The sequence below is a fragment of the Pelophylax lessonae genome (assembly GCF_965119305.1).
Source record: "Pelophylax lessonae genome assembly, chromosome: 3".
NCBI lineage: Eukaryota > Metazoa > Chordata > Amphibia > Anura > Ranidae > Pelophylax > Pelophylax lessonae.
This window is the reverse complement of record NC_138770.1, coordinates 235,916,781-235,943,703: the sequence shown is the minus strand read 5'-3', so window position 1 is coordinate 235,943,703 and position 26,923 is coordinate 235,916,781. Positions and strand designations below refer to the sequence as shown.

The 26,923-nt window shown below is 40.9% G+C and overlaps 2 protein-coding genes across 6 annotated transcripts in view; one reads left to right on the top strand and one right to left on the bottom strand.

The window, feature by feature from the left end:
* The window catches only part of MED12L (mediator complex subunit 12L), an 837,051-nt gene that overhangs the window by 447,076 nt on the left and 363,052 nt on the right, over positions 1-26,923 (bottom strand). The window lies entirely within an intron of this gene.
* The window catches only part of LOC309551078 (G-protein coupled receptor 87-like), a 30,351-nt gene continuing 4,578 nt past the window's right edge, over positions 1,151-26,923 (top strand). Inside the window, exons 1-3 of one of the 3 annotated variants that reach the window (XM_082251524.1) lie at positions 1,151-1,395; positions 6,338-6,394; positions 13,464-13,536. In XM_082251524.1, the coding sequence (XP_082107650.1) occupies positions 13,512-13,536 (25 nt within the window). In that variant the 5' untranslated portion in view covers positions 1,151-1,395; positions 6,338-6,394; positions 13,464-13,511. Of the gene's footprint in view, positions 1,396-5,322; positions 5,939-6,337; positions 6,395-13,463; positions 13,537-26,923 lie in introns of those variants that run through there. The other 2 variants (XM_082251523.1, XM_082251525.1) reach the window with 2 other exon arrangements.

Below are 26,923 nucleotides of genomic sequence, written 5' to 3'. Positions count from 1 at the left end.
TCAGTGAAGGGCTGGAGGGAGCTGTACACCGGACTTTTGAGCAAAAACAGAGTATCAAGATTCAAGTGTATTACAGTCCTGGATCTTCTGAGTTAACCAGAGTGTTAAAGTCGAAGTTCTAGCACAGTTCAGCAAAACAGTATCTTCAAGCGCCAGGAAGCGTTGGTCAGCATTCAGCTGGTGTCAAAGACAGCGCTAACAGGCATTTTTCTGTAAGGAGTCCCAGTTAAACCTAGTTGAGCCAGAGGAGTATCCCACTCATTCCCTTCTCCCATCCCCATTACAAAATAAACAAAACAAACCGGAATGATGATTGTCTCCAATCCCACACTAGGGTATTCAACTTAAATGTGTTGGAAGTGTTAGCGGTAACAATGGCAGACCCATATCAGGCCCAATGCCTGGAAAACTTCTACACACCTGTGTATGTATATATATATATATATCGACAGATATAGATAGATATAGATATACACTGTGGGGGGTGTCAGCAGCAGGAAGAGAAACAGCAGTATACTGATTTTCCCAGTTTAGAGCATAAAACTGACCACGGTGGGATGCATACGCTTCTATGCCTTTTATGATAAGTTTGTAATAAGAAAGCAGAGGGACTGGCAGCCAGGATGACCAAGTATTTTACAGAAAGAAAGCAATGCAAAGAGAACAGGATACTTTGTAATTTATGTACACAGTAACAGACGAATATCAGGATTATTAAATGGTGGGGTGACATACACTTTAAAAAAGGGCCCCCGCAGACTTGAGTGGCAAAATCCGGGTCAATAGACTAATAATTCAGCATGCATGATTTTCTTTTAATACACTACAACACAAAATGCTATGAATGAATGGATTTTTGTTATGTCCATACTCTTTTCTTGTTCCGGAAAATTCAGCAGAACTACAAATCATATGTACTACAAGCTTTTTTATTTTTGGTTATAAAACGTTGGTTTACAGAAACTTTTAAAAGAAAGACAAGGTTAATGACAAGTTGCAAGCCAATTTCATATACACCTCTGAGCCCATTATGCTGCCAACATCCGCCCAATAATCCATTTAATAACAAGCACACCTTTCGAGAGACTTTTTTTTTTTCTGAAGGAGATGTTTAGACTTGAAGCAAACTATTAATTTATAAGTCTTCTTTACACTTCCCGATGAGTCATTGCCATTAATGAGATATCAGGTTCTTTATGGATAAAAATTTTAGACTCTCCCAGCAGGTGCCCAAAGAGGCTTAATCTCATGCTCCTTGTTCAGCTTTAGATGAAAACGATCTTTGCAGTTTGAATCTCACATTCATTTAATGTTATGGGCTTGGATTCAAGATCAGAGGTATTGCCACCAGGTTTTGCTACTACAATGGAAAGATCAGATGCTCTCCTGAACAAGGTAAAGTGACCTGTCTAAGCATTTTACATTGGGATTCTTTTTAGATGTCTATTGTAACAGTTATTAGTTTTACGGTGTACCTCCACTTTTACAGAAATCATTCTGCACAATATAACTTGAGGTTACACTGTGCAAGTATCAGGTCTTACAAAACAGAAGCATGGAAAGGACATAGAAATCATATTTCAAATAGCTCTATTTATGAAAGTGGCTAGACGTACAGTTCTAGGTACTTTAATTGGTTCCTCTTTCACTTCATCCATTCTTCTGACTCTCTTTGCCTGGTATTCAAATAGGGCATAGCAAACCAGACTCAAAACTCCCTAACACCACAAAACTCCAAATCATTTTAGAACATAGACAAGAGGGATCTAACAATCAGAAACAGGTGCTTTACTTGACCATAGAAAAAATGTATTTAACATAAATTGCAATAAGAATGGGTCATCTTCAGACATGCAGTTTCAAACCCACGTAAATTCCCAGTGTTAGGGAAATGTAAACTGCAGTGAATTTATACTGTATCTCACAAAAGTGAGTACACCCCTCACATTTTTGTAAATATTTTATTATATATTTTCATGTGACAACACTGAAGAAATGACACTTTGCTACAATGTAAAGTAGAGAGTGTACAGCTTGTATAACAGTGTAAATGTGCTGTCCCCTCAAAATAACTCAACACACCACAGCCATTAATATCTAAACTGCTGGCAACAAAAGTGAGTACATCCCTAAGTGAAAACATCTAAATTGGGCCCAAAGTGTCAATATTTTGTGTGGCCACCAATATTTTCTAGCACTGCCTTAACCCTCTTGGGCATGGTGTTCACCAGAGCATCACAGGTTGCCAATGGAGTCCTTTTCCACTTTTCCATGGCGACATCACGGAGCTGGTGGATATTAGAGACCTTGTGCACCTCCTCCTCTTGTTTGAGGATGCCCCACAGATGCTCAATAGGGTTTAGGTATGGAGACATGCTTGGCCAGTCCATCACCTTTACCCTCAGCTTCTTTAGCAGGCCAGTGGTCATCTTGGAGGTTTATTTGGGATCGGTATCATATTGGAATAGTGCCCTGCAGCCCAGTCTTCGAAGGGAGGGGATCATGCTCTGCTTAAGTATGTCACAGTACATGTTGGCATTCATTATTCCCTCAATAAAATATTCGATCCCCAGTGTCAGCAGCACTCATGCAGCCCCAGACCATGACAATCTCACCACCATGCTTGACTGTAGGCAAGATACACTTGTCTTTGTACTCCTCATCTGGTTTCCGCCACACACGCTTGACACCATCTGAACCAAATAAGTTTATCTTGGTCTCATCAGACCACAGGACATGATTCAAGTAATGCATGTCCTTAGTCTGCTTGTCTTCAGTAAACTGTTTGCGGGCTTTCTTATGCATCATCTTTAGAAGAGACTTCCTTCTGGGATGACAGCCATGCAGACCAATTTGATACAGAGTGCGGCCTGTGGTCTGAGCAGTGACAGGCTGACACCCCACCCCTTCAACCTCTGCAGCAATGGCCTTAGTCTTTATGCATGTACGTCTATTTTTCAAAGACAACCTGTGGATATGACGCTGAGCGTGTGCACCGAACCTCTTTGGTTGACCATGGCGAGGCCTGTTCTGAGTGGAACCTGTCCAGTTAAACTGCTGCTATATGGTCTTGGCCACCGTGCTGCAGCTCAGTTTCAAGGTATTGACAATCTTCTTATAGCCTAGGCCAGGGGTAGGGAACCTATGGCTTGCGAGCCAGACGTGGCTCTTTTGATGGCTGCATCTGGAGAGCAGACAAATCTTTAATAAAGGGGGGCATGTCCGGACGTGAGCCACGCTGGACATGTAGTCCCAGAGCTCCGCCGCGTCTACCACTCATTCCAGTGCCATCCGCGTAGCTGTGCCCAGTGTCAAGGAGATTTCTGCACCCATCGATGGTACACTCAGTTTGTCTCTGGGTGACCGGATTGCCGCGCTACGGACCCCACGGCCTACTCGCGGGACTGCCGCCGACTCGTGTGCTGTGCATCTGAGGGCCTTGGCAATCACCGCCCGGTAAGTAGACCTGCCATCCGCTCCCTGTGCCCCAACTGACATGATCTTCTTCCCCTTCTAAAACCCGGGGACCCGCGGGAGCTGCCTCTCACATCCACTTCCGAGGCCTTCAGCGGCATATACTGACGGCATTTCTCAGGGCATATACTGACCTCCATCACTCGCAGGCCTGCAGGCGCTTCACCACTCCGGCCTCATTGCATACCTGCCTGCTCTGCTCTCTTCCCGACCAGACTCCAGGCACTTTCACACGGCTCCATCTACTCACTGTATAGCTGCGGCCCATGAATATGAATATTAAATAAAGGTTCACGACCCCTGAAATATAGTGTATGGCTCTCACGGAATTACATTTTGAAAATATGTGGTGTTCATGGCTCTCTCAGCCAAAAAGGTTCCCGACCCCTGGCCTAGGCCATCTTTATGTAGAGCAACAATTCTTTTTTTCAGATCCTCAGAGAGTTCTTTGCCATGAGGTGCCATGTTGAACTTTCAGTGACCAGTATTAGAGAGTGAGTGTGACAACACCACATTTAACACACCTGCTCCCCATTCACACCTGAGACCTTGTAACGCTAACTAGTCACATGACACCGGGGAGGGAAAATGGCTAATAAAGCCCAATTTGGACATTTTCACTTAGGGGTGTACTCACTTTTGTTGCCAGTGGTTTAGACATTAATGGCTGTGTGTTGAGTTATTTTAAGGGGACAGTAAATTTGCATTGTTATACAAGCTGTACACTCACTACATTGTAGCAAAGTGTAATTTCTTCAGTGTTGTCATATGAAGAGATTTCATAAAATATTTACAAAAATGTGAGGGGTGTACTCACTTTTGTGAGATACTGTATATAGTCTTCTCAGAGGAGTTGCCTTGTGTTTGATGAACTGTACTTGGTACATATGAGAAGTAAATAGGGCCTGTTACACACTTACATATTGGTGTTGCACACTATATGGCTTGCATAGGGCTTTATCGAAAAATAAACAGATGAATGCTATCTGTATGACAGACAAATGTGATAAAACAGGACACTGTGTTTATTAAAGGGGTCCTATACCCAAAAGCAAACATTTATTTTATTGCACCTTACCAATTCTTAGATGTGATTGTTGCATTTTTTTTCTTTTTTTAGACTTTAGACTCTCTTGCTTCCAAAATTTCAGTTGGAGTTTGGCTTTGTTTATGTTAGTGTATCAAAACTACTAGTCCATCTAAGGCCCTGTTCACACCTAAGTGTATTTCAGCTCATTAAACACTCATCTCTGAAGTCTCAAAACGCGCAACAAGCAAAATCCCATTCATTTCAATGGCCCCTGTTCACATCTGAATGTTTTGTCTCCTGAAAAAAAAAAACCTGAAAAAAGCCCAAAAAAACACCTGAAAATGATACGCTCGGGTGTGAATGGAGCCTAACACTCCCCCTCCCCTAGACTGACATTGCTGTTGTCCAAAGGTGCCCCCCCCCCCCCGTGTTCATTCATCCAGAGTGGGGGCACTCTAATACAGGAGATGTGTTACTGGCCAGATCACCAGTTGAAAACGGAGGGGAAAAAGCCCCATAAAAACCTGATGCAGCCACGAAAACTAAAAATTGGCTAGCTGCAATATATTACATTTTGGCTTTGGGTTTAATACTGCTTTTAAACTGAATGCTCTGCATTGAACATGTAAGGCAAAAGAGGATAAAAGCTGAACCTAGCCAAGTATCAGTTTTTCTCAGTAATTTTCTGCTGTGCTACATCCAGCTATAATATTTGCAGTCAGCATAGGCGCGGATTATTTTATTTTATTTTATTTCAGGTACTTATATATTAACCTTTTCTCATGTCTAGCTGAGTTGCATGGCGTTCCGCTTGCTGCTTTACTTCCATGCTGGAACATGTAGTTCCACTGTATCCAGAACTCTGCAGGTTGTGCATGTCTACTTACAACAACCTAAGCATTTTCATAATCAACTACTTTTCATTTAAACTTCACTGTTCTGGCTTGCCTACAGTAGTCAGTGGTCTTTAATGTACCAAGATTAGGCTAGGTTTTACAGTAAGTGGTAGGGATGATCTGTCATCTTACATTAATCTGTGCTGTAGACTGACTGTCTGTTGCTTTTACTTAAACTGACTTGCTGAAATAACATCATATTTACATGACCTCATACTAGTAATTCACAGCACGTATCATTTAGGGTTTTTTTTCCTTGAGTTTGTACACAGGAAAATAACAATCCTGTAACGTCCTGTTGACAGGTATTTTATTCAAACGTATCCTGCTGCCTTCTTGTTGAAACATGTTGCTTTAGACTTGTTAGAAATACAAAAGACATGAGAGGAACAAACAATTAAAAGCTACACATGTGCTCTGCCCTGACTTATTTCTATGCATACAACTCCCCCCCCCCCCCCTACATTGTAAATGTACCTTATGTCTCACATATCAGGTACAGATGCATAGAGACAGCAGTCCCATGTAGCAGGAAAAGGTACGTCTCATTTCACCATTTTAAAAGCTAATGTACAATGCTGCATTCCTTATATTGTGGAAAATTTGTGAAGGGATGATGGACATGACAGACGCAAGTTTTCATTAATTATAGATGCCTATCTGAAGGCATCTGCATCTTCTGGCAGTGCCCTAAACAAGTGTGGTGTCCTCTGGGAGCCTTGCATCTCTAACTTATGGACATGGGCAGGGAAATCATGCCAATAACACATCTGGCAAATATATGAGGTAAGAAACGTAGTTTTCCACTGTCCATAAGCTAGCGGTGCAAGGCTCCCAGAGGACACCACACTTGTTTAGAGCCCTGGCAGAAGATGCAGATGCCTGCAGATGGTCCTCTATAACTATATGACACTCCAATTGCTATTTCCCCCTGCAGCATTAGCAGAGTAACTCATGTCAGATGAGAGATTGTTGCCTGATCCATCCTAAAATAGTGTACAACTGTCATTAAATGTCTATGAGTTTCCTTATCCACCATAATTTTAAAATATTAAATGTCTAGAAACAGAGGACATTTTGCTACAGTGTTATTAAGCTGATCTGTCTTTAACCACTTTACCACCGGAGGATTTTCCTGCTAAAAGACCATGGGGTTTTTTGCGATTTTTTACTGCGTGACTTTAACGGACAATTGCGCGGTCGTGCGACGCTGTACCTAAACGAATTTCACGTCCTTTTTTTCCCACAAACAGAGCTTTCTTTTGGTGGCATTTGATCACCTGTGCGATTTTTTGATCACGCGCTATAAACAAAAAAAGAGCGTAATTTTTGCAAAAATAACAATATTTTTCACTTTTTTTTATATGAAATTCCCCCCAAAAAAAATGTAAAAATCAAAATTTTTTAACATTTTCGGCCAATTTGTTTTACGCTACCTATGTTTGGTAAAAAAAATCACAAAAAGCGTATTTTGATTGGTTTGCGCAAAAGATATCGCGTTTACTAACAAAGGGTACGATTTTTGTAATTTTTGGTGTTTTTTTTTTTAAACGAGTAATGGCGGCGATCTGCGATTTTTTTTGCGGTACTGCGACATTGCGGCGGACAGATCGGACCCTTGACTGACATTTTTGACACTTTTGGGGGTACCAGTGATATTACTGCAGTAATCAGTGCTATATATATGCACTGTTACTGCAAAAATGACACTGGCAGGGAAGGGGTTAACAGTATTGGACAGGGAGGGGTTAAGTGTGTCCTAGGGGCGTGCTTCTAACTGTAGTGGGGCATTGCTATTGGTGTAAAAAAAAGATCAACTCTACTATGTAGAACCGTCTGATCTTCATTTTTACACAGGGAGAACTGACAGGCGGCTTGTTTACACAAGCCGCTCTCTCTTTCTCTCGCTGTACCGGCGATCGTAGTGTGACCGGCGGACATCGGGTCCACCAGTCACACTCCCCCACTCCTCCGTGAACGAGCCTCGGCGGGCGCGCGCCTCGGCGGGCGCGCGCTCGCCCGCTATTGGCTCTAGAAGGAGTGACAGGCGAGTGACGTAGATCTACGTCACTCTGCCTGGCCGGGGCCGACTGCCGCAGTAAATATACTGTGCGCAGTCGGCAAGTGGTTAAGGGTGTTTTCACACTTGGTGCGATTGCCTGGTCCGAACCCGAGTTTGATTGCTCCCCCCTCCCCCTGCCCCCAATGGACTGTGTTCACATTTGATTTTTGTATACGACCCGCGGTACGCTTGCGTCATCACGTTGCTTGGCAACCGCTGTAAACAAGAAGGTGTCAAAGTGGATAGAATTGCTCACTTCATTGTTGTATTTCTATTTACTTCGGTTCACTTCCGCGGTTTGGTCCGATTGCATTCTCATAAGAAGCAAACCGTACTGGAGTTCACATGAACCGCACCCCAGACCACTCTTTTTAAGCGTACTCGGGTACGGTTCGCAGGTGCGCACCCGAGTTCAAAGACAGTGTTCACATCTTCAAAAAGAACCGAATTCTGACGTCAATCGAACCCGGGTGCGCACCAAAAGTGCTAGTGTGAAAACACCCTAATTGTGCCCCACTCTAATAAGCTAATGGTCAGAGAGGACTCAGATTTTATGAATTTAGTGGCAGGTTTACTGTACTCTAAATAATAGATAGCTGAATGTGATTTTCACACCGTCTTTGTATTTATTGCTGTGAGGTATCCAATGAATTAACCTTTCTAAAAGTGTACAAACAACCGTGAAAAATCAAAATGATAAAATTCCGATAAATACAACCACAAAAAATTATTAAAAAATTGTGAATAAAAATTATTAGTCACATCTTACTACTGCCACGGTCATAAATCAAGAAATGTAATAATAGTTTGAATAATTGAAAATTGTTAACCAAAATTTACTGTCTTCAAAAATAAAAATCATAGTTCAGTCAGGGTAATCATGATTTCATACTGACATACATAGAACATGCTTAATGTGAGTTTGTGTTTTTTTTATATTGTTTCAAATGTCACTAATGCAATAAAAAAGCTGTCAAATGGAATGCTCATCTAGCGATTTCAGCTACTGTAAACCAGCTTTTAAGTGCAAAAGCAAACACACACAGTGGGGCTGTTTTACTAAAACTTGAAAGTGCAAAATCTGGTGCAGCTGGGAATGGTAGCCAATCAGCTTTTAACTTCAGCTTGTTCAACTACGCTTTGACAAAATAAACCTGGAAGCTGGTTTCTGTGCATAGCTACACCAGATTTTGCACTCTCCAGTTTTGGTAAATCAACCATTGAGTCCACACATTAAAACATAAATACAAATATAGCAACTGTTGGTTGTAGTGCAGTGATCCCTTCAAAAGTTAAGGAAATCTAGAGCTGGTTGACAGCTGTTGTAATTGCTAGAAAATGGCCCTGAAAATGGCAAGCAAAAAAAATAATTTCTTTATATATACAGTATATACACTATATTACCAAAAGTATTAGGACACCTTCCTTTACATGCAGATGAATTTTAATGGCATCCTAGTCTTAGTCTGTAGGGTTCAATATTGAGTTGGCCCACCCTTTGCAGTTATAACAGCTTCAACTCTTCTGGGAAGGCTGTCCACAAGGTTTAGGAGAGTGTCTATTGAAATGTTTGACCATTCTTCCAGAAGCGCATTTTTGAGGTCAGGCACTGATGTGGACAAGAAGGCCTGGCTCACAGTCTCAGCTCTAATTCATCACAAGTGTTCTCTATCGGGTTGAGGTCAGGACTCTGTGCAGGCCAGTCCAGTTCCTCCACCCCAAACTCGCTCATCCATGTCTTTATGGACCTTGTTTGTGCACTGGTTCGCAGTCATGTTGGAACAGGAAGGGGCCGTCCCCAAACTGTTCCCACAAAATTGGGAGCATGAAATTGTCCTAAACGTCTTGGTTTGCTGACGCCTTCACTGGAACTAAGGGGCCAAGCCCAACCCCTGAAAAACTACCCCACACCACAATCCCCCCTCCACCTAATGATTTGGACCAGTGCACAAAGCAAGGTCCATAAAAACATGAATAAGAGAGATTGGGGTGGAGGAACCTGACTGGCATGCACAGAGTCCTGACCTCAAACTGATAGAACACCTTTGAGATGAATTCAAACAGAGACTACAAGCCAGGCCTTTTTGTCGAACATCAGTCAGTGCCTGACCTCACAAATGATAATGCACCATTGTACATATGCAGTCTGCCTGGGACTGCTGTGAAGCCTTCGGGGATGCATTATGTGACTATCCCAGGAAACATTAGGAAGGTGGAGTGTTTTATTTAAAGTACTTAGAGAGGGTGTTAGTCCACTTTAAATACAGGGGTTGATTTGCTAAAGGCATTTGGTAATTTTTTAAGGTAGTTTTCACTTTGCAAGTATATTTTCCCTAAGCTTATAAATGAGCTGAAGCTCTGCTGACCTCCATCATCTAGACATGTGCAGACAAAAATATATATATTTTTTAATTTTCCTTGCATGTGATTGTGAATTGTTTGCAAAGTGAAGTTCCACCACATTCACTGAGCTAAGGGAAAAATTCACTTGCAAAGTGCACATTCCTTGCAAAGTTAACAGTCTATTTGCCTTTTTAATCTACTCCAATGTTTCCAGAGGAGTGCCCTGATTGCCTGTACTCTAAACAATAAGGCCAAAAGGAAAACTGAATATTAAACTGGTGGTAAAGAAACAAGCTGACTTTGCAAAATATAAACATAGGGAAGATTTACTAAAATTCGTGCACTCAGAATCTGGTGCAGCTGTGCTTAGGTAGCCAATCAGCTTGTTTAATTAAGCTTTGGCAATAAAATCTGGAAGCTGATTAGTTTCTGTGCAGAGTTGCATCAGATTTTGCACCATGCAGTTTTAGTAAACAAGTCCCTATATTTTGACATTAGGACCTGTTTCACACCGAATGCGGTCTTGAAATCGTGCTACTTCGGCGCAATTTTAAAGCTGCCAGTCAGTTCAATTTCATGTGCAGCTTATTGACATCTGCAATTTAATGCACAGATGTCAATGCAAGTCGCACATGAAATCACCAAAAATAGTGCAGGAACCTTTTCAAAGTCAGTGCAAGTCAGAGTCACACCGATTTTAACAGTTCCATAGCCAGAAATAGTTGTGAACGGGGATTAAAGCAGTTGCAAGTGAAGTTAAAATAGAATCAAGATTATCCTGCACACGTTTGCACAGTTGGATGCATACTTGTACTGAGAGAAACTATAGGGGACCTTTAAATGGTTTTTATGCTTACTATATCACATGCATCTGGGATAAATTGGACTCTGTCTTAAATGGATCCTGTGAGGACAGAAATATAGGAGCGGAAAATTCTGGATTATTTTTAAAGGTGAAAGTTCCAGGACTGTCATTCTAATCGACCTAGTGAGCCACTGACCTTGAATAAACATGAAGCCAGTGACACCTAAAACATAATCACTCCTATATTACAGACTTTTACCAGGTCAGTGACTTTTAGTTTAATCCAGCAGGGCTTAATGAAAAAAAACCTGACAGCTCCTGACAGTGATGTGTTGTGTACTAACCATGCCATTTGCTGAAAACGCTGATCAGGAGTCGATTGGCAGACCTTTTTCGGTTATGCCCCATCGACAGAAGCTGGCTGAACGGCAGAGTTGTATAAAGTACTCGAAACCCATACTTGAGTAAAAGTACAAGTGCTCGATCAAAAAGTGACTTGAGTAAAAGTACAAGTGCTCGATCAAAAAGTGACTTGAGTAAAAGTACAAGTGCTCGATCAAAAAGTGACTTGAGTAGAAGTGGATGTGCTCGATCAAAAAATGACTTGAGTAGAAGTACTAAAGTATTCAACATTTTTTGTACTTAAGTATTGCAAGTAGTTTTTTTAAAAAAAAATTGTTACTCAAGTACTGAAAATAAAAGTACAAGTACTGTGTTATGTAGTTATTAAAGAAAGAAGTCAAAAGTTTGAACATCATATTGTTTTTTATTATTTCAAATGCAGCTTTTATTTATGCATACAGTAGCATTTATTTTCGTATGCGCTGATAATACACATGTTTTGAGCTTCATGAAACCTGCCATCTACTGTTCTGGCAGTGGTAATTTTTATAATAGTAACGAGTAACTATGCAGCACAAAAAAAAAATATCGGAGTAGAAGTATTGAAATCATCGAAAAAATGTAGTGAAGTAAAAGTGGAAGTAGGAGAAAAAAATTCTACTCTAGGAAAGTACAGATACCACCTTTCGGTACTTAAGTACAGTAGTGAAGTAGTTCTACTTAGTTAGTTACTATACATCTCTGCTGAATGGCCAGCATCTGTCAGACTGGCTGCAGTACACGAAGGCCAAATGTCGACCCGTTTCTATTGAACCTGCCGATGCCACCCAACAATTGGCCCGTGTGTACTAGGCTTAAGGAATCCATGATAAAAGTAATAACCATGGGACCTATGCCAAGTCAGCAATTGAAGATCCCATCCTTCTATCATCATGGGCTTCTTTAAGGCTAGGGTACACTAGTCATTTAAAATGTATCTATAGCCAAAACTATTTTTTTTTCCATTTTGGATATAGTAGAGAAGGGTTAGAACTACTATTCAAGTTTTTATTAATGAGTTCCTGCTGAGGAAATTCACTCTTTCTATTTGCCCTAGAAGCCTGTCAAAGAGTCACTGTCCAAAATTTTAGAGTGGTTGCCAGAATGGGAGGTTACGGACGGTATTCCTTCCAATGTGGGACATGTTCTGGTAACAACTGTGTGAGAAGGATATTCTCCTTCAACTTGCAGAGATTTCTTTGCACTTTCTGTTGTGTTTTCAGGACAGGAAGTGAAGGGAAAGTTCTTGAACAGGACACAGGCAGCAAAAAATAAAGTGATTACATATCTCATTGACAACAGATTACAATCACTCATGCACCCCTAGACTTGAGGTGCCCACCCATGCTGATGCAGTCTTTATCACCCAGATTGTTCAGGTAAACCAATGTCAATAGGCACCAGCAGACACTGCTGGCTAAACCTTGTTGTGGGGAGGAGAGATTGTCCACGTTAAGTGTCAAGGACTTTACTCTTGTATAAATGTTCTGTTTGAATGTAAGTTTTAATACTTCATTCGTAGGTAAAGTAACTTTTCTGCCCCTTAATAAAAAAAAAGTACAATCATATACATTTTATGATTATTTATAAAACAAAACAAACTCATCTCCTGAAGAAGTCACGTGACCGTGACGATACGCGTAGAGACGTTAGGCAGACGCGGAAGTGCAGCATCACGGACGGCTCGGGACTCAGAGCCCCAACGATTGCACGCCGTTTATCGCTTGCTAAACTGTAAGTTGCTACATTTTTTATAATAAGCCCAAATCAAAATACAACACCAAAAGAGCCTCTTTTCTCTGCACCTTTACTCGGAAAATTATAGGATATTGTGACGCCCCTTAACCCCTTGAAAGGTCTGAGGAGTGTCAGGAACCCTGGTCACCAGCTGTATCCTTGCAGCAGTAAGGAAACCACGGTGCCCTCCAAAACCCCCCGGGATGATTGCAGGATTACTGGGAAGTCCTTCTTTAATGCTGTAACCTTACAGCAGTAAGGAAAGGGTGTAGTATGGTGTTAATATCACCCCCCTGATTTAATCACAAGACCTCACTATGCTGCTATTTATATATTAAGATTATTTACTTTATTTATGGTTTTTACCTGTGGTTGCTTTTATAATTCATTTTAATATGTTTTTTTGATGTCACTTAGTCACTATTTACACTGAAGTCACCGTTCATACCTAATTTACACTACAAGTGTTTCATGATATATTCACTGTTATTTATTGGTGTCACCTAACTGTCATTTATTTGAGCATGTATCTGCACCTCTGTTGCACTATTAGCACTTTATATTGTCATTTTGTTTACAGCACTGGAGTCACACTATACTTACCGATTTTGCAGATTCATTACTCTTTTACTTTATAAAATAAAACTAGTTGCACATAACTACAGTTTAAAAGTAACACTAATCCACATTACATCCTATCTAACTTGTAATATTATTTACATCTTTGCTCCTTAGAGCTGACGAAAACAGATTCTTCTATGCTGTGTACCATAGATTCCAAGAATGGATCTACCCAGTAATTCACCTGGTAAGAAATAATAACAGTTGTCAAATGTTTCCTAGCAGGCAATGGCTCCTTGTACTTATATGTCAGTAGTAGGGTTAGTGTGTATTTCTCCATGGCAATCCAATTTCAAAGGTTACAGGAAAACTCTAGATATTGCTTATGGCGTTTATTATAAGGCCTCATGCACACTGGACATTTTTACAGCTGCTGTTTTTGGCTTCAGATGTTTTTTTCTGCAGTCAGTAAACTCCCCAGCATACTATCCCATGTGTCCATGCACACATAGGCTGTTATAAGCAGTTTTTGGAAGGGGAATTTTCTGGCTGAAAAACCCTCCAGAACTAGTGGGTTTGAAGAGGAGTTTTTCAGCTGTAAAACTCTGATAAAAGCTTAACCACTTTACCACCGGAGGATTTTGCTGTCTTACGTCTGGGCCACGTTTTGCGATTTGGCACTGTGCGACTTTAACTGACAATTGCGCGGTCATACAATGCCATACCCAAACGAAATTTACGTACTTTTTTTCCAACAAACAGAGCTTTCTTTTGGTGGTATTTGATCACCTGTGCGATTTTTACTTTTTGCGCTATAAACAAAAAAATAGCGACAATTTTGAAAAAATAACAATATTTTTCACATTTTTTTATATGAAATTCCCCCAAGAAAAAATGAAAAAATCTAAATTTTTTATCATTTTAGGCCAATTTGTTTTCTGCTACATATTTTTGGTAAAAAAAATTGCAACAATCGTATTTTGATTGGTTTGCACAAAAGTTATTGCGTTTACTAACTAAGGGAAAGATCTGTTTTTTTTTAACGAGTAATGGCGGCGATCTGTGATTTTTTTTGTGGGACTGCGACATTGCGGCGGACAGATTGGACCCTTGACTGACATTTTTGACACTTTTGGGGGTACTGGTGACATTACTACAGTAATCAGTGCTATAAATATGCACTGTTACTGTAAAAATGACACTGGCAAGGAAGGGGTTAATTTTTATTGGTGATCAAGGGGTTAATGTATGCCTGGTGCTTACTAACGTGTGTGGGGGGAGGTGACTGAGTGACCCAGGGACAGATCGCAGGTTCAGTTATGCTGAACCCTGCAATCTGACCCTGCCTGTCACTTAGGAGATCCACCCGCTTTGTTTACACAAGAGGGCGGATCTCCACACTCGATTCCCCGACGATTGGGGAAGAGCGGCGGTGATCACCGCCGCTCCTCCTTTGTTCCGGCTCCCGCTGTGACTGTGCCAAGTATATTATATAGTACTATAAATAACAAAGAGAAAAAAAACAAAAAGGTTTCTTAAATGTTGTATGCTTTATGATTTAGCTATCCATCTCTACTACTTTTGATTCAGGTAATATTCTGAACTATAGATTGCGCTTTAGCAAATGTCTACACACTATTTTGAGCCCAGCTCCTACAAAAACGATACTCTTAGCTTGGTGGATAAGAGTGTCAGGGCCAGAACCCAGTACCTCTGCTGTTTCTGGCAGTAACTCTTCTAGCTGATCCACCTGAGATGCTTGACTGCTCCCTGCCTGATTGCTTTGACAACCCTGCCTTATGTCTTGCTTCTTGTGAACTCTTTGCTTCTCCCATGAACTTCCTGATTTAGGCCATGTCCTTGAACTTCCTGTTTGTCAGATTTTTTTGCTCTCTCCAGCCAATATCTCGCTCTTGTCACTCTGTTTAATCTCAATCTGCAACCACTTGTTACCGACCTTTGGCTTGCTTACTGACTATATTTCAGCTTAAAGCTGTGTTCAAGTTGGGAAAAAAAAAATTAAAAGTCAGCAGCTACAAATACTGTAGCTGCTAACCTTTAATATATGGACACTTACCTGTCCAGGGAGCCCATGATGTTGGCACCCTAGCCAATTTTTGGATCGGCCATTTGTTGTAAGGGAAACTGGCAGTGAAACCTTTTTGGCTTCACAGCCAGTTCCCTACTGTGCATGTGTGAAGTGCACTGCACTTTCTAATTATCCCTGTGGCGGGGGAAGGGAAGGAAGCCTGGCCAACAAGATGGGAGAGCTGGAGCTGCTGATGTATGAGGAGGACTTTGTGGGGATTTCAGAGACTTGGTTTGACAGCTCTCATGATTGGCTGATATTCCCTTTATCCCAGAGATAGAGAAGGTAAAAAAGGGGGAGGGGTATGTCTGTATAATAAGAACAGTGTACAGGTAAATAGGAGGGACAATATTAATAATGGAGCTAAGGAGGAGGTAGAATACCTATAGGTAGAACTTCAAAGGGATGGCACTATGGGGAAAGTAATATTGGGCGTATGCTATAGGCCCCCCAAACCAGAGGGAGGAGGGCAAGGCGGACCTCCTTTCACAGATTGGAATGGAAGCAAGGATGGGAAATTTAATTAAAATGGGGGACTTTATTTATCCAGATATAGACTGGGCAGAAAGAACCGTGCATTCATCCAAGGTTCGGCAGTTCCTAAATATTTTTCAGGACAATTTCATGGATCAGATGGTGAACGCACAGACAAGAAACAATGCGGTACTAGACCTACTGATTATCAACAATACAGACCTGATCATGGATATAGAAATACGGGGAAACTTAGGAAACAGTGACCATAGGTCAATTCGTTTCAGTATTAATCATAGTAATAGGAAACACAATGGTAATATAAGGACACTGAATTTCAAAAGAGCCAACTTCCCAAAAGTGCACTCTTTGCTAGAAAATATCAAATGGGATTGAACCCCTGGGAACAAAGAACACTGAGGAAAAATGGGAGTGCTAAAGAACATACTAAACAAAGAGATTGGCCAGTGCATTCCCAAGGGGAATACATTTAAAAGAGCAAAAATAAACCCTGGGTGGCTAAACCCCAACATAAAAAGGCATATTAATACTAAAGAAAAGGCATTCAAAAAATACAAGGCTGAGGGGTCATTGGCAGCATTCCAACAGTACAAAGAGTGCAATAAGAAATGTAAAGGCTAAATCAAGGCGGCTAAAATAGAACACGAGAGACATATAGCGGAAGAGAGTAAAAAAAACCCAAGAAATTCTTTAAGTATATAAATAGTAAGAAAGCGAGACCAGAACACATTGGCCCCATAAAAGACGATGAAGGGAATCTGGCCACAGAGGACAGTGAGAAGGCGAAAGTTCTAAATCATTTCCTCTCTTCAGCCTTCACAAAAGCATTGGGGGTTTACACTAACCCAGCTTGTAATGCTAAATTAAATAAAACACCTCAAGAAGTACCCCCATGGTTAAAAGAAGAAAGACTTAGAACTAAACTAGAGAAACTTAACATAAATAAATCACCGGGACCGGATGGCTTGCACCTGAGGGTTCTTAAAGAACTCAGGTGATAGCCAGAACGTTATTCTTGATCTTTATGGATAGTCTACAGAGGGGAGTGGTGCCAGCTGATTGGAGCAAAGCCAACGTGGTACCAATATTTAAAAAAGGGCCAAGAGAATATCTCAGGTAACTATAGACTTGTCAGCCTAACATCAGTAGAGATGTCCCGAACTGTTCATCGGCGAACTTCGCATGTTCGCATTCGCCTCGGTGGGCGAACATATGCTATGTTCGGTCCGCCTCCTATACATCATCATTGAGGCAAACTTTGACCCTGAACCTCACAGTCAGCAGACACATTCCAGGCCAATCAGCATACCTCCCTCCCCCACCCTCCCACCTCCTATAAATAAGCAAGGGCAGCATCCATCTTAGATCATTTCTGAAGCAGTGTGTTAGTGAGAGCAGGGAAAGTGCTGCTGCTGTTAAAAGCTAGGGACAGTTGTTAGTCGGTGTTCCCGGTCTTGTTAGTCAGTGTTCTTGGTCCACTCCTGCTGTAAGGACAGCTTCCTGACAGCACCCCAAAAAGTCCTTCTTAGGGCTGGTATTTGAGTGTTTTTTTTGGATATATATATATATATATATATATATATATATATATATATTGTCCCCAAAAAGCCCTTTATATTTATCAGGCATTTTTGGAGGCAGGCATGACTTTTTTGGGATTAGTGTCGGGGGGGGGGGGGTCTAAAAAGTGTACCTGTGAAGTTTCAGCTCTGTAGCATGCCCAGAACCAGAAAAAAAAGATCATATAGGTGTAAAAGGAGGGTCCCACCATCCCTGCTCTACTGAAAAATGATCTTTTTTTCTGGTTCTGGACATGCTACAGAGCTGAAACTTCACAGGTACACTTTTTAGACCCCCCCCCCCCCCCAGACACTAAATCACAAAAAAAGTTCTTAAAAATTGTCATTTTTGATAGAGAGCCAATTATTGGAAAAATTAAAAAAAAAATAAAAAAAAATTTCTTTGGATTTATTGTCTGGGGGGTCTAAAAAGTGTACCTGTGAAGTTTCAGCTCTGTAGAATGTCCAGAACCAGAAAAAAAATAGAATTAGGGTTAGGGCTAGGGTTAGGGTTAGGGCTAGGGTTAGGGTCAGGGCTAAGGTTAGGGTTATTTTTAGTGCTTAGGGTTAGAGGGTTAGGGTTAGAGGCGTAGGGGTAGGGTTACTAACTCTAACCCTAAGTATCTCACCATAACCCTAACCCTATCCCCTAACACTTAACCAAACCCTAATCCTAACCCTTAAAGCCCAGTTCCTGTCCCATTTTGGTCGGTTCTGGTCTGTTTGCGGATGTTTGCGGTGCGTTAAACGGGGAGTTTGGTCTGTCAGAGTTTGGTCTGTCACTGTGAAGCGGGCGTAACCCTTACACTACCTGATCGATACAACATCATACCTGATCGTATACACACACTGGATGTTTTAAAGCACGTTATTCCAAACAATTTAGGAATGTTAGGTGATTTATGCCCTTTATGGATTAAAACCCGACTCTGCGTCAACTACGTAATTTCCCATGGGAGTTTTGCCATGGATCCCCCTCCGGCATGCCACAGTCCAGGCGTTAGTCCCCTTGAAACAACTTTTCTATCACTATTGTGTCCAGAAAGAGTCCCTGTGGGTTTTAAAATTTGCCTGCCTATTGAAGTCTATGGTGGTTCGCAATGTTCGCCGGTTCGCGAACATTTGCCGATGTTCGCGTTCGCCTTTCGCGAACATTAAATTTTATGTTCGCGACATCACTAAACATCAGTAGTCTGCAAGATTTTGGAGGGGATATTAAGGGACTAAATACAAGACTTTAGTCATGAAAACGATATTATTAGTAGTAATCAGCATGGATTCATGAAAAATCGTTCTTGCCGCCAGACCAATCTATTAACCTTCTACAATGAAGTGAGTTGCCATCAAGATAAAGGAAGGACTGTGGATGTGGTGTATCTGGACTTTGCAAAGGCATTTGACACAGTTACCCACAAACACTTACTGTACAAACTAAGGTACATAGGTATGGACCATAGGGTGAGTACCTGTATAGAGAACTGGCTCTAGGGGAGAGTCCAGAGGGTGGTGATAAATGGGGAGTACTTGGATTGGGCGGGTGTGGAAAGTGGGGTCCTCCCAAGGATCTGTCCCGGGACCAATCCTGTTTAATTAATTCATAAACGATCTAGAGGAGGGGATATCTAGCACAATCTCGGTATTTGCAGATGATACTAAACTAAGCAGGAACCTGAACAAAATAATGGGGTGGGCAAGTACATGGCAGATGAGGTTTAATTTTGAAAAATGTAAGGTAATGCCCTTGGGTGTCAGAAATACGAACGTAAGCTACTCGCTAGGGGGGGGGGGGGGCTCTGGGTGAATCTAAGATGGAAAAGGACCTGGGGGTCATAGTGGACAACAGGCTTGGCAGTGACATGCAATGCCAAGCCGCTGCAAGCAAAGCCAACAAAATACTGGCATGTATAAAAAAGGGGATTGACTCCAGAAATAAAGAGATTATTCTTCCACTCTACAAGACTCTGGTCCGGCCACATCTGGAGTATGCCGTCCAGTTCTTGGCACCGGTCTTTAGAAAGGATGTGCTGGAACCGGAGAGAGTCCAGAGAAGAGCAACAAAAATAATTAGGGGAACGGAGGATCTCAGCTATGAGGAAAGACTACAAGCATTGAACTTATTCTCTCTGGAGAAGAGACGCTTGAGAGGGGATATGATATCAATGTACAAATACTGTACTGGTGACCCTAGCATAAGGAACAAACTTTTCAGAGAAAGGGAATACAATAAGACACGGGGACACTCACTAAAACTAGAGGAAAAATGGTTTAACCTTAAAATACGTAGGGGGTTCTTTACTGTCAGAGCAGTGGGGATGTGGAATTCTTTTCCACAAGCAGTAGTATCTGCGGGGAGCTTCAATAGTTTAAAAAAACAATTAAACGGGCACCTTAAAGACCACAACATAAAGGGGTATACAATGTGCAGTTAACATCAAACACACACATCATAGGTTAAACTGGATGCACTGGTGTCTTTTTTTGACCTCACTGACTATGTAGCTTCCGAGGGATGGCGCCGCGGCACCATCTCTCGGAGGTAGGGGAAGATACCTGTCAACACCAGGTACCCGTTCCTCCCTCCCCGTCCCCCCTGAAAGCTGCCCAATTTGGCACCGGAGGGGGGGGAAGCAGATCAGCGAAAGTTCCACCTTTGGGTGGAACTCCGTTTTAATCCTTAGCTACATTATCTGCAAATGAGCCCTTGCTTGCTCACCTCCTGCTGGGGTGATCCTGAGGACTGCAACCTGGTACTAACATGTAGCAAAACCCATCTCCACCACCAAGAGCTCTGGTGAAGACTCTTCACCTCAGATGAGCTTGCATCATCCACCAGGGTGACCTGCTTGCTCACTTATCACGCTGGTCAGTGGGAGCCTCGTTACTGCTATTGCTACTGGCCTCCAGCCTGACCCCTGACTATGACAAAGAGTTAAAAAAACTGGTTACAATTTTTCTGTGACGCAAAGACAAGAAATGTAGGGAATTAAATTCACATGCGCTAAGAATGAAGGTAAATCATATCAGTTCCCCTTACACTCTTTGCAAAAACAAGAAACAAAAGAACTTTAATTTATTGTAGATAGAGTTAATAATAATTTTCTGAAAATTATATTAACAATGTAGTCTAAGAAATTCAATGATTATATTTCCTAGTAGGCACATATCCTGCATCCTCTTAGTGTATATTTAACATTAAAACATTAACATTCACTGCCAACATAATATGCCACCTACACTCAAAATCATAATGACACAGGCAACTCCCAGATGGGTTGTAACATGACTTTCCCGAGACTAAATTAAACCAAAGGCAATGTTGTCATTGTCTTGACTGTATGCATTGTTAGCCCATTTGTAAAAAAAAAAAAAAAAAAAAACATACATTACAGAAACCCAGAATTTAGTGAGTACTTTATGCTAGTTTATTGAAGCCTAAACACTTGGTAAATATGAACGAGGCCAAGCAGTCCTATTTTATACAATGTATGGAATACACATTATATAACTTTCTTTAGAAAACCCGTAGCATTCTGCCAAAAAAAGAAAAAACTCTTCTTAGTAAAAAAATGGCTTCAGCACTTAGAGGGAGTTCTCTCATGGGTAGGAGACCAAGCAGAAGCCAAGAGGGCTTCACTATATGCCGAGCCAGTGTGCAGTTGGGCACCATTTTGTTGTAGTCGCAATTTCTCATTGTTATACCTTCTCCAGTAAAGGTGAACTCTAGGTTGAGTGAAAAAATACCTTTGCAGTGACACCCCCCACATTGCAAGGCTTAAATGCTTGGTTAGCTGGCACTCTCTTCTGTTCTCCAATACTCTCTGTATTTAAAGTGAACCTTCACCCTCTCTAAGTGTTTTAAATACTTTTCCAGAGTTCAGCTTTATGCTGGCCACAGTTGTTACAAATGTATAGTACAATCAACTATATTTCAATAAACTCGAAGGTGTTGCATGAATCAGTCATTTGATAAGCCGAATTCATTTTGCATTAAGCTTAAGAATTAAATTAAAACCAACTACATATTTCCTTTCAATTTTTGCTTTAATTGTAAAGTTTTTATTGTTTTATAATTCATCCTAAACATACTAGATTGTAGAATCAATTTAAGAAAGAGTGGTTAATTACAAAGTAGGCACACCTGGTGAAGAAAGAAGTCATATTTGTATTCCCCATATTTAGCGCAATGGTTACCTTGTGGGCCTAAATACGATTGCTACCTGCCCTGTCATTTCCTATACAACCATTCTGCTCTCAAAGCCAAAGTAACTAACAGCAAAGCTTAAAGAGACTCTGTCACTTTGCTCTTCTTTAACAATCCCCTCTTCCCTAAACACACCTTTGCAATGCTTCCCTGACACTCCTTCGGATCCTTTACTAAATATCTGGTGCTTTCTGGTTAGTAAAAGCACGCAACCTCCTTCTAGGATGCAGTGCTGAGACAATCACCAGCTCCAAACATTGTCACATGGGGCTGGGTAGGATGTCATTCATCTTGTGTAAGTTACCACATCATATGACAAGTAGCTGACAAAGTGTTTGACTCTTGGCCCCAACAGAAGAATTTAGTGAGCAAAGTTACAGTGTCTCTTTAACCCATTTTTAGGAGCTATAGCCATTCCTAACTTCCATTTAAGCTTTCCTGCTTTAAATTTATAGTGTGATTTCTTATACCATGCCTCCACTGTGGGAAAAAGTGCTGATTTCATATGTTTAAAAAATACTAGTGTGCCAAGAATGTGCTATGAGCCTACTGTGCCTTACATGTAGACACAAGAAGCTCTCAATTTAAATTACAAACCATTACAGAATTAGTATGTTTCAAAAGAGTAGAAATTCTATAGCTAATATAATTATAGATATATAATCCCTAGTTTTATGTGAATATAGTAAAATGATCCTTCAGTCCAGTCAGTACTTCTAACAAATCTATCATAAGCAATAAGTACGTTTTTACAGAGTAATACTACGCCCTGATTGTGTTTCTTCTCTGGAATGGACTGTTGTATTCATTTTTTTGCAATACTCTGATTACTGTAAGATTAACCACTTGCCGACTGCCCGCCACATATATAGGCTGGATCGGCTGCGCAAATCGACATACTGGTACATCAGTTCAGGGGAGTGGTGCTGGGGGGAAGCACGATCGATCCCCGCTGAGAGAGAAGGACGGTCAGCTGTTGTAAGCGCAGCTGACCGTTCTTCTGTCCCAAATGATCACAGAGCCCCTGTGATCCTTCTATATAGGATCACAGATCTCTATAATCATTTCACAAGTCCCTCCCTCCACAGTTAGTAAACACTTCCCTAGGCTCACAATTAACCCTTTGATCACCCCTAGGTTAACCCCTTCCCTGCCAGTGTCATTACTATAGTAACAGTGCATATTTTTAGCACTGATTACTGTAGTAATGTCACTGGTCCCAGAAAAGTGTCAAAAATGTCAGTAAGGAGTCCGATCTGTCCGCCGCAATCCCGCTAAAAATTGCAGATCGCCGCCATTACTAGTAAAAAAAAAATAAAATAAAGATGACATATATCTTTCCTCTAGTTTGTAGACGCAATAGCTTTTGCGCAAACCAATCAATATATGCTTATTACGATTCTTTTTTACCAAAAATAGGTAGCAGAATACAAATTAGACTAAAAGGATGAAATATTTTGTTTTTTCTTTTTTTCTTTTTGGGAATGGTATATAGAAGAATGTGAAAAATATTTTTTTTTTTTTTTTTTTTTTTAGAATTGTCTATTTTTTTTCTTTTTTGTTTATAGCTCAAAAAATAAAAATCACACAGGTTTTAAAATACCACCAAAATAAGGTTCTATTTGTGGGAAAAAAAGGACATCAATTTTATTAGGGTACAGCCCTGCGCGACCACACAATTGTCAGTTGAAGTAACGCAGTGCCAAATCGCAAAAAATGGCCTGGTCATTAAGGGGACAAATCCTTCCGGTCCAGAACTGGTTAAAATTAATTTTAGTACATTATCTGTGAAGTGAACCTGTCCAAAAATTTAGACTTGGTAATGCACAATATTTCACAAACTGTAGCTGTTTTATACCAATGGAAACATGCCAGTTGAAAGATGCATGTGTTTCTTTATTACATTGTGAATTTGGTTGAAATAAGTTTATCACGTTCAAACTGAATCAAAGGTGCATGCAATGCAATGTCAGTTTGCCTTTACAATGCAGATGAAATATACTTGGAAAACATTTACAGTACTATTTATTGAATACAATGTGATTTGATTACTTTGTGTTTAGCTTATACATATGTAATTTTTTATACACAGCAGGAAAAAAAGTTACAATATGTAAAGCATAGTAACTTAGATCAACCAGATTTGATTATGATTACGTCAGATTATTGACAGAGGACATTTTATTGGAATGGTTTCCAACTGCACACTTGTGCTTTGGTAAATAAGTTAAAAATATTCAAGCATTTATCAGATATGGATTGGGATTGTCTATTCTCTGTTATAAAACATATCCAATAATAAAAAATCACATTTCTTCATAAATTTAGGCCAAAATGTATTCTGCTGCATGTCTTTGGTAAAAAACTGTGTTTTTTGGGATACTAGTATATTTCTAATCATGATCAAGATACTGATTCATACATACATTATACTAGTAATGGTGGTGATCAGTGACTAATAGTGTGACTGTGATAGTGCGGCAGGAAATCTAGCGCTAACTGACGCTGGCTGGGAGGGATACTGACACTGACTTTGCTGGTGACACTTATACAGTGATCAATAGTAATACTGTATACTGTTCTAATGGCACTGGCTGGAAAATCAGGGGGCAATCAAGGGGTTACCTGTGTGCCTAACAAGTATAATGTGTGTAATGTGCGCTGCTTGCAGGTGTACAGTCCCAGTCATTGGCTGTATCCTGCTGACAAACTCATGCAGTGTCCAACCACAGAACAGGTCAGCAGGGGGCACACACATGCATGTTGGCAAACCAGGAAATACATACCTATACGTTGCAGTGCATGGCTGTGCCACCCAGCATCCAACAAAAAAAATCAGTGGTGCATGAACATAATAAAAGATAATAAAAGTGATTTGTGAGGCTTTTCCATTGAAGCACTGACCCTAACCTCACAGGTGCCCTCTGGGAGGGCCAGGTTTTTTATGCATGTGTTGTACAAGATGTGGCATGGCTTGTAATTATTCAACAGGCTACTGCAGATCTCATACAGTGCATGCAAAAGATCTGGCATGACACGGTAGACCAGCAAAGAACAAGGAAAAAGAAGCTGACCACCGATTACGCTATTGTGAAAAATGATGGCATGGGATGTGGAGCCAAGCCAGGAAGGACCTGTAGGAAAGGGGCAATCCAAAGACAAATAAGCATGTTCCCACTTGTAAGCTTTTTGGTTTACCTCAGTATGTTTATTTAGGATGGGTAGTTTGTTAAGGGGGGAAAGACATCGACTTTATTGTCTGCTGTATTTAAATTTTCTGCCTCCGTAGGCCAACTGGGGTAAACAAATTTGCTCCCCCAAGTTATTTTTAAAGAGCACTGCCACTGCATTTTATATTAACTCTTAAGAGTTGTCCATTGCTCTACTGTACTAGTGTTTTGGTTGTAGGTATATCAAAACTAAGGCCCCTTTCACACTTGCTGCTCCGTCGGCGGACTCCGTTTTTCTCAGCGGGGGATCGATTCGCCAATCCCCCACTGAGCAGGCGGATGGCAGCTTTGTCTCCGTGCTGTGTGCGGAAACAGAGCTGTCAGGTCCCGCTCTTCTCTATGGGGTAATCGGATGAGAACGGACCGCCTGTCCGTTCTCAGCCGATCCCATCCGATCCGCTTTCCATCCATCCGGATTTGACAGACAGGATCGGATGTCAGCGGACATGTCTCCGCTGACATCCGATGCCCCATAGAGATGCATGGGGCATCCGTTCAGATCCGCCTGAAAAACTGACAGGCGGATCTGAACGGTCCGCACGTGTGAAAGGGGCCTACACCAGAATAGACAAACTGTAACAACACGGACACTAGTGGTCTCCATCTGTGTCTCTGACTGCCTCATATGACAATGCCTTATCCTGTTCCTAATGCCAGGAATTTAGAAAGATCACTGCCAATGTGCAAAATGATTTTCTGGTCACTTTTCCATGCAAAATATCGCATCCAAATAACCACCACCATGTGCAGATAAAGTCATGTACACAAAAATCATCAGGGTCTGAAACCTAAGATAAAAGGGAAATCTTCCTCTACAAAGAATTATGTTCTCTAGGGAAAATCATTCCTGACTGTTTGGTGTACACACAGAAAACTCAGATAAAACAGGAAGATATATATATTTAGTATACAGAACTAGCCCTTATATCTATAGAATAAAAAGGAGGAGTGAGGTATGTGTGAGTTTACTGATACTCCATCCATAAATATTACTAGACAAGAAAAGATTTCTCCCATGGGACTTTTTTGCAGCAAAAGACAATAGTATTGAAAAAAATCATAAAAAGTCAATGTGTATTGTAAAAAAAAATTATAAAACATATGCATGTTAAAAGCTTTTAGTCACTAGACATGCACATAATGTTGCATTGCCTTGCTATACATAATGAAACAAGGCTAAAAGATGCACATATGCAACTATCCATATAATAATAAAATTGGCAATCTCCCACCCTCCAACATAAGGGAGAGAAAGACGTGGAGATGCATGATTGGCTGGAGTATGATACAGAAAATAAGGAAGAAACCAGTTGCAAACATAGATCCTGCACAATTAGAAAAGTCTACCATTATGCACAATAGATGCGTGCCTATAGATGGCAGAGGCAAAGAGGCAGTTTTCTTGTATAGTTATCAACCACTATTTGTTTTCCATTAAGAGAAGGAATACAGTGGTTTGTTAAAAGCCTATCACAATATTTTAAGTCAGGATAGGATCTGTAAAACCAGAAAAGGTTTTGTAAAAGATGATTCTAGCAGAAGGTGAGGAAAAGAGCCGATTACTGGCAAGTCTGACAGGACCCAGTGAGTAAATTGTTTAAACTGATAGTCAGGGCGCTGATCATAAATACCCTGATTATCAGTGCAACCCCATCAGTGAAGCTTATCAATGCTATTCAGTGCAGCTTATCGGTGCCCATCACTGCAGCTTATAAGTGCCCATCAGTGCTGCCTCATAAGTGTAGCATCATCAGTGCCCATCAGCGCAGCCTCATCAGTGCCCATCAGTTTAGCTTCATCAGTGCCCATCAGTTCCCATCAGTGCAGCCTCATCAGTGCCCATCAGTTCCCATCAGTGCAGCCTCATCATTGCCCATCGGTGCAGCCTCATCAGTGCCCATCATTGAAAAAAAAAATTACTTATTTGCAATTTTATAACTAAAAAAGTTTTGTTTTTTGTCTTTAGCAAAAAATCCAAAAAATAAAACAGCAGTGATTAAATGCCACCAAATGAAAGCGCTATCTGTCTAAAACAAATGTTATAAAATGTCATTTGGGTA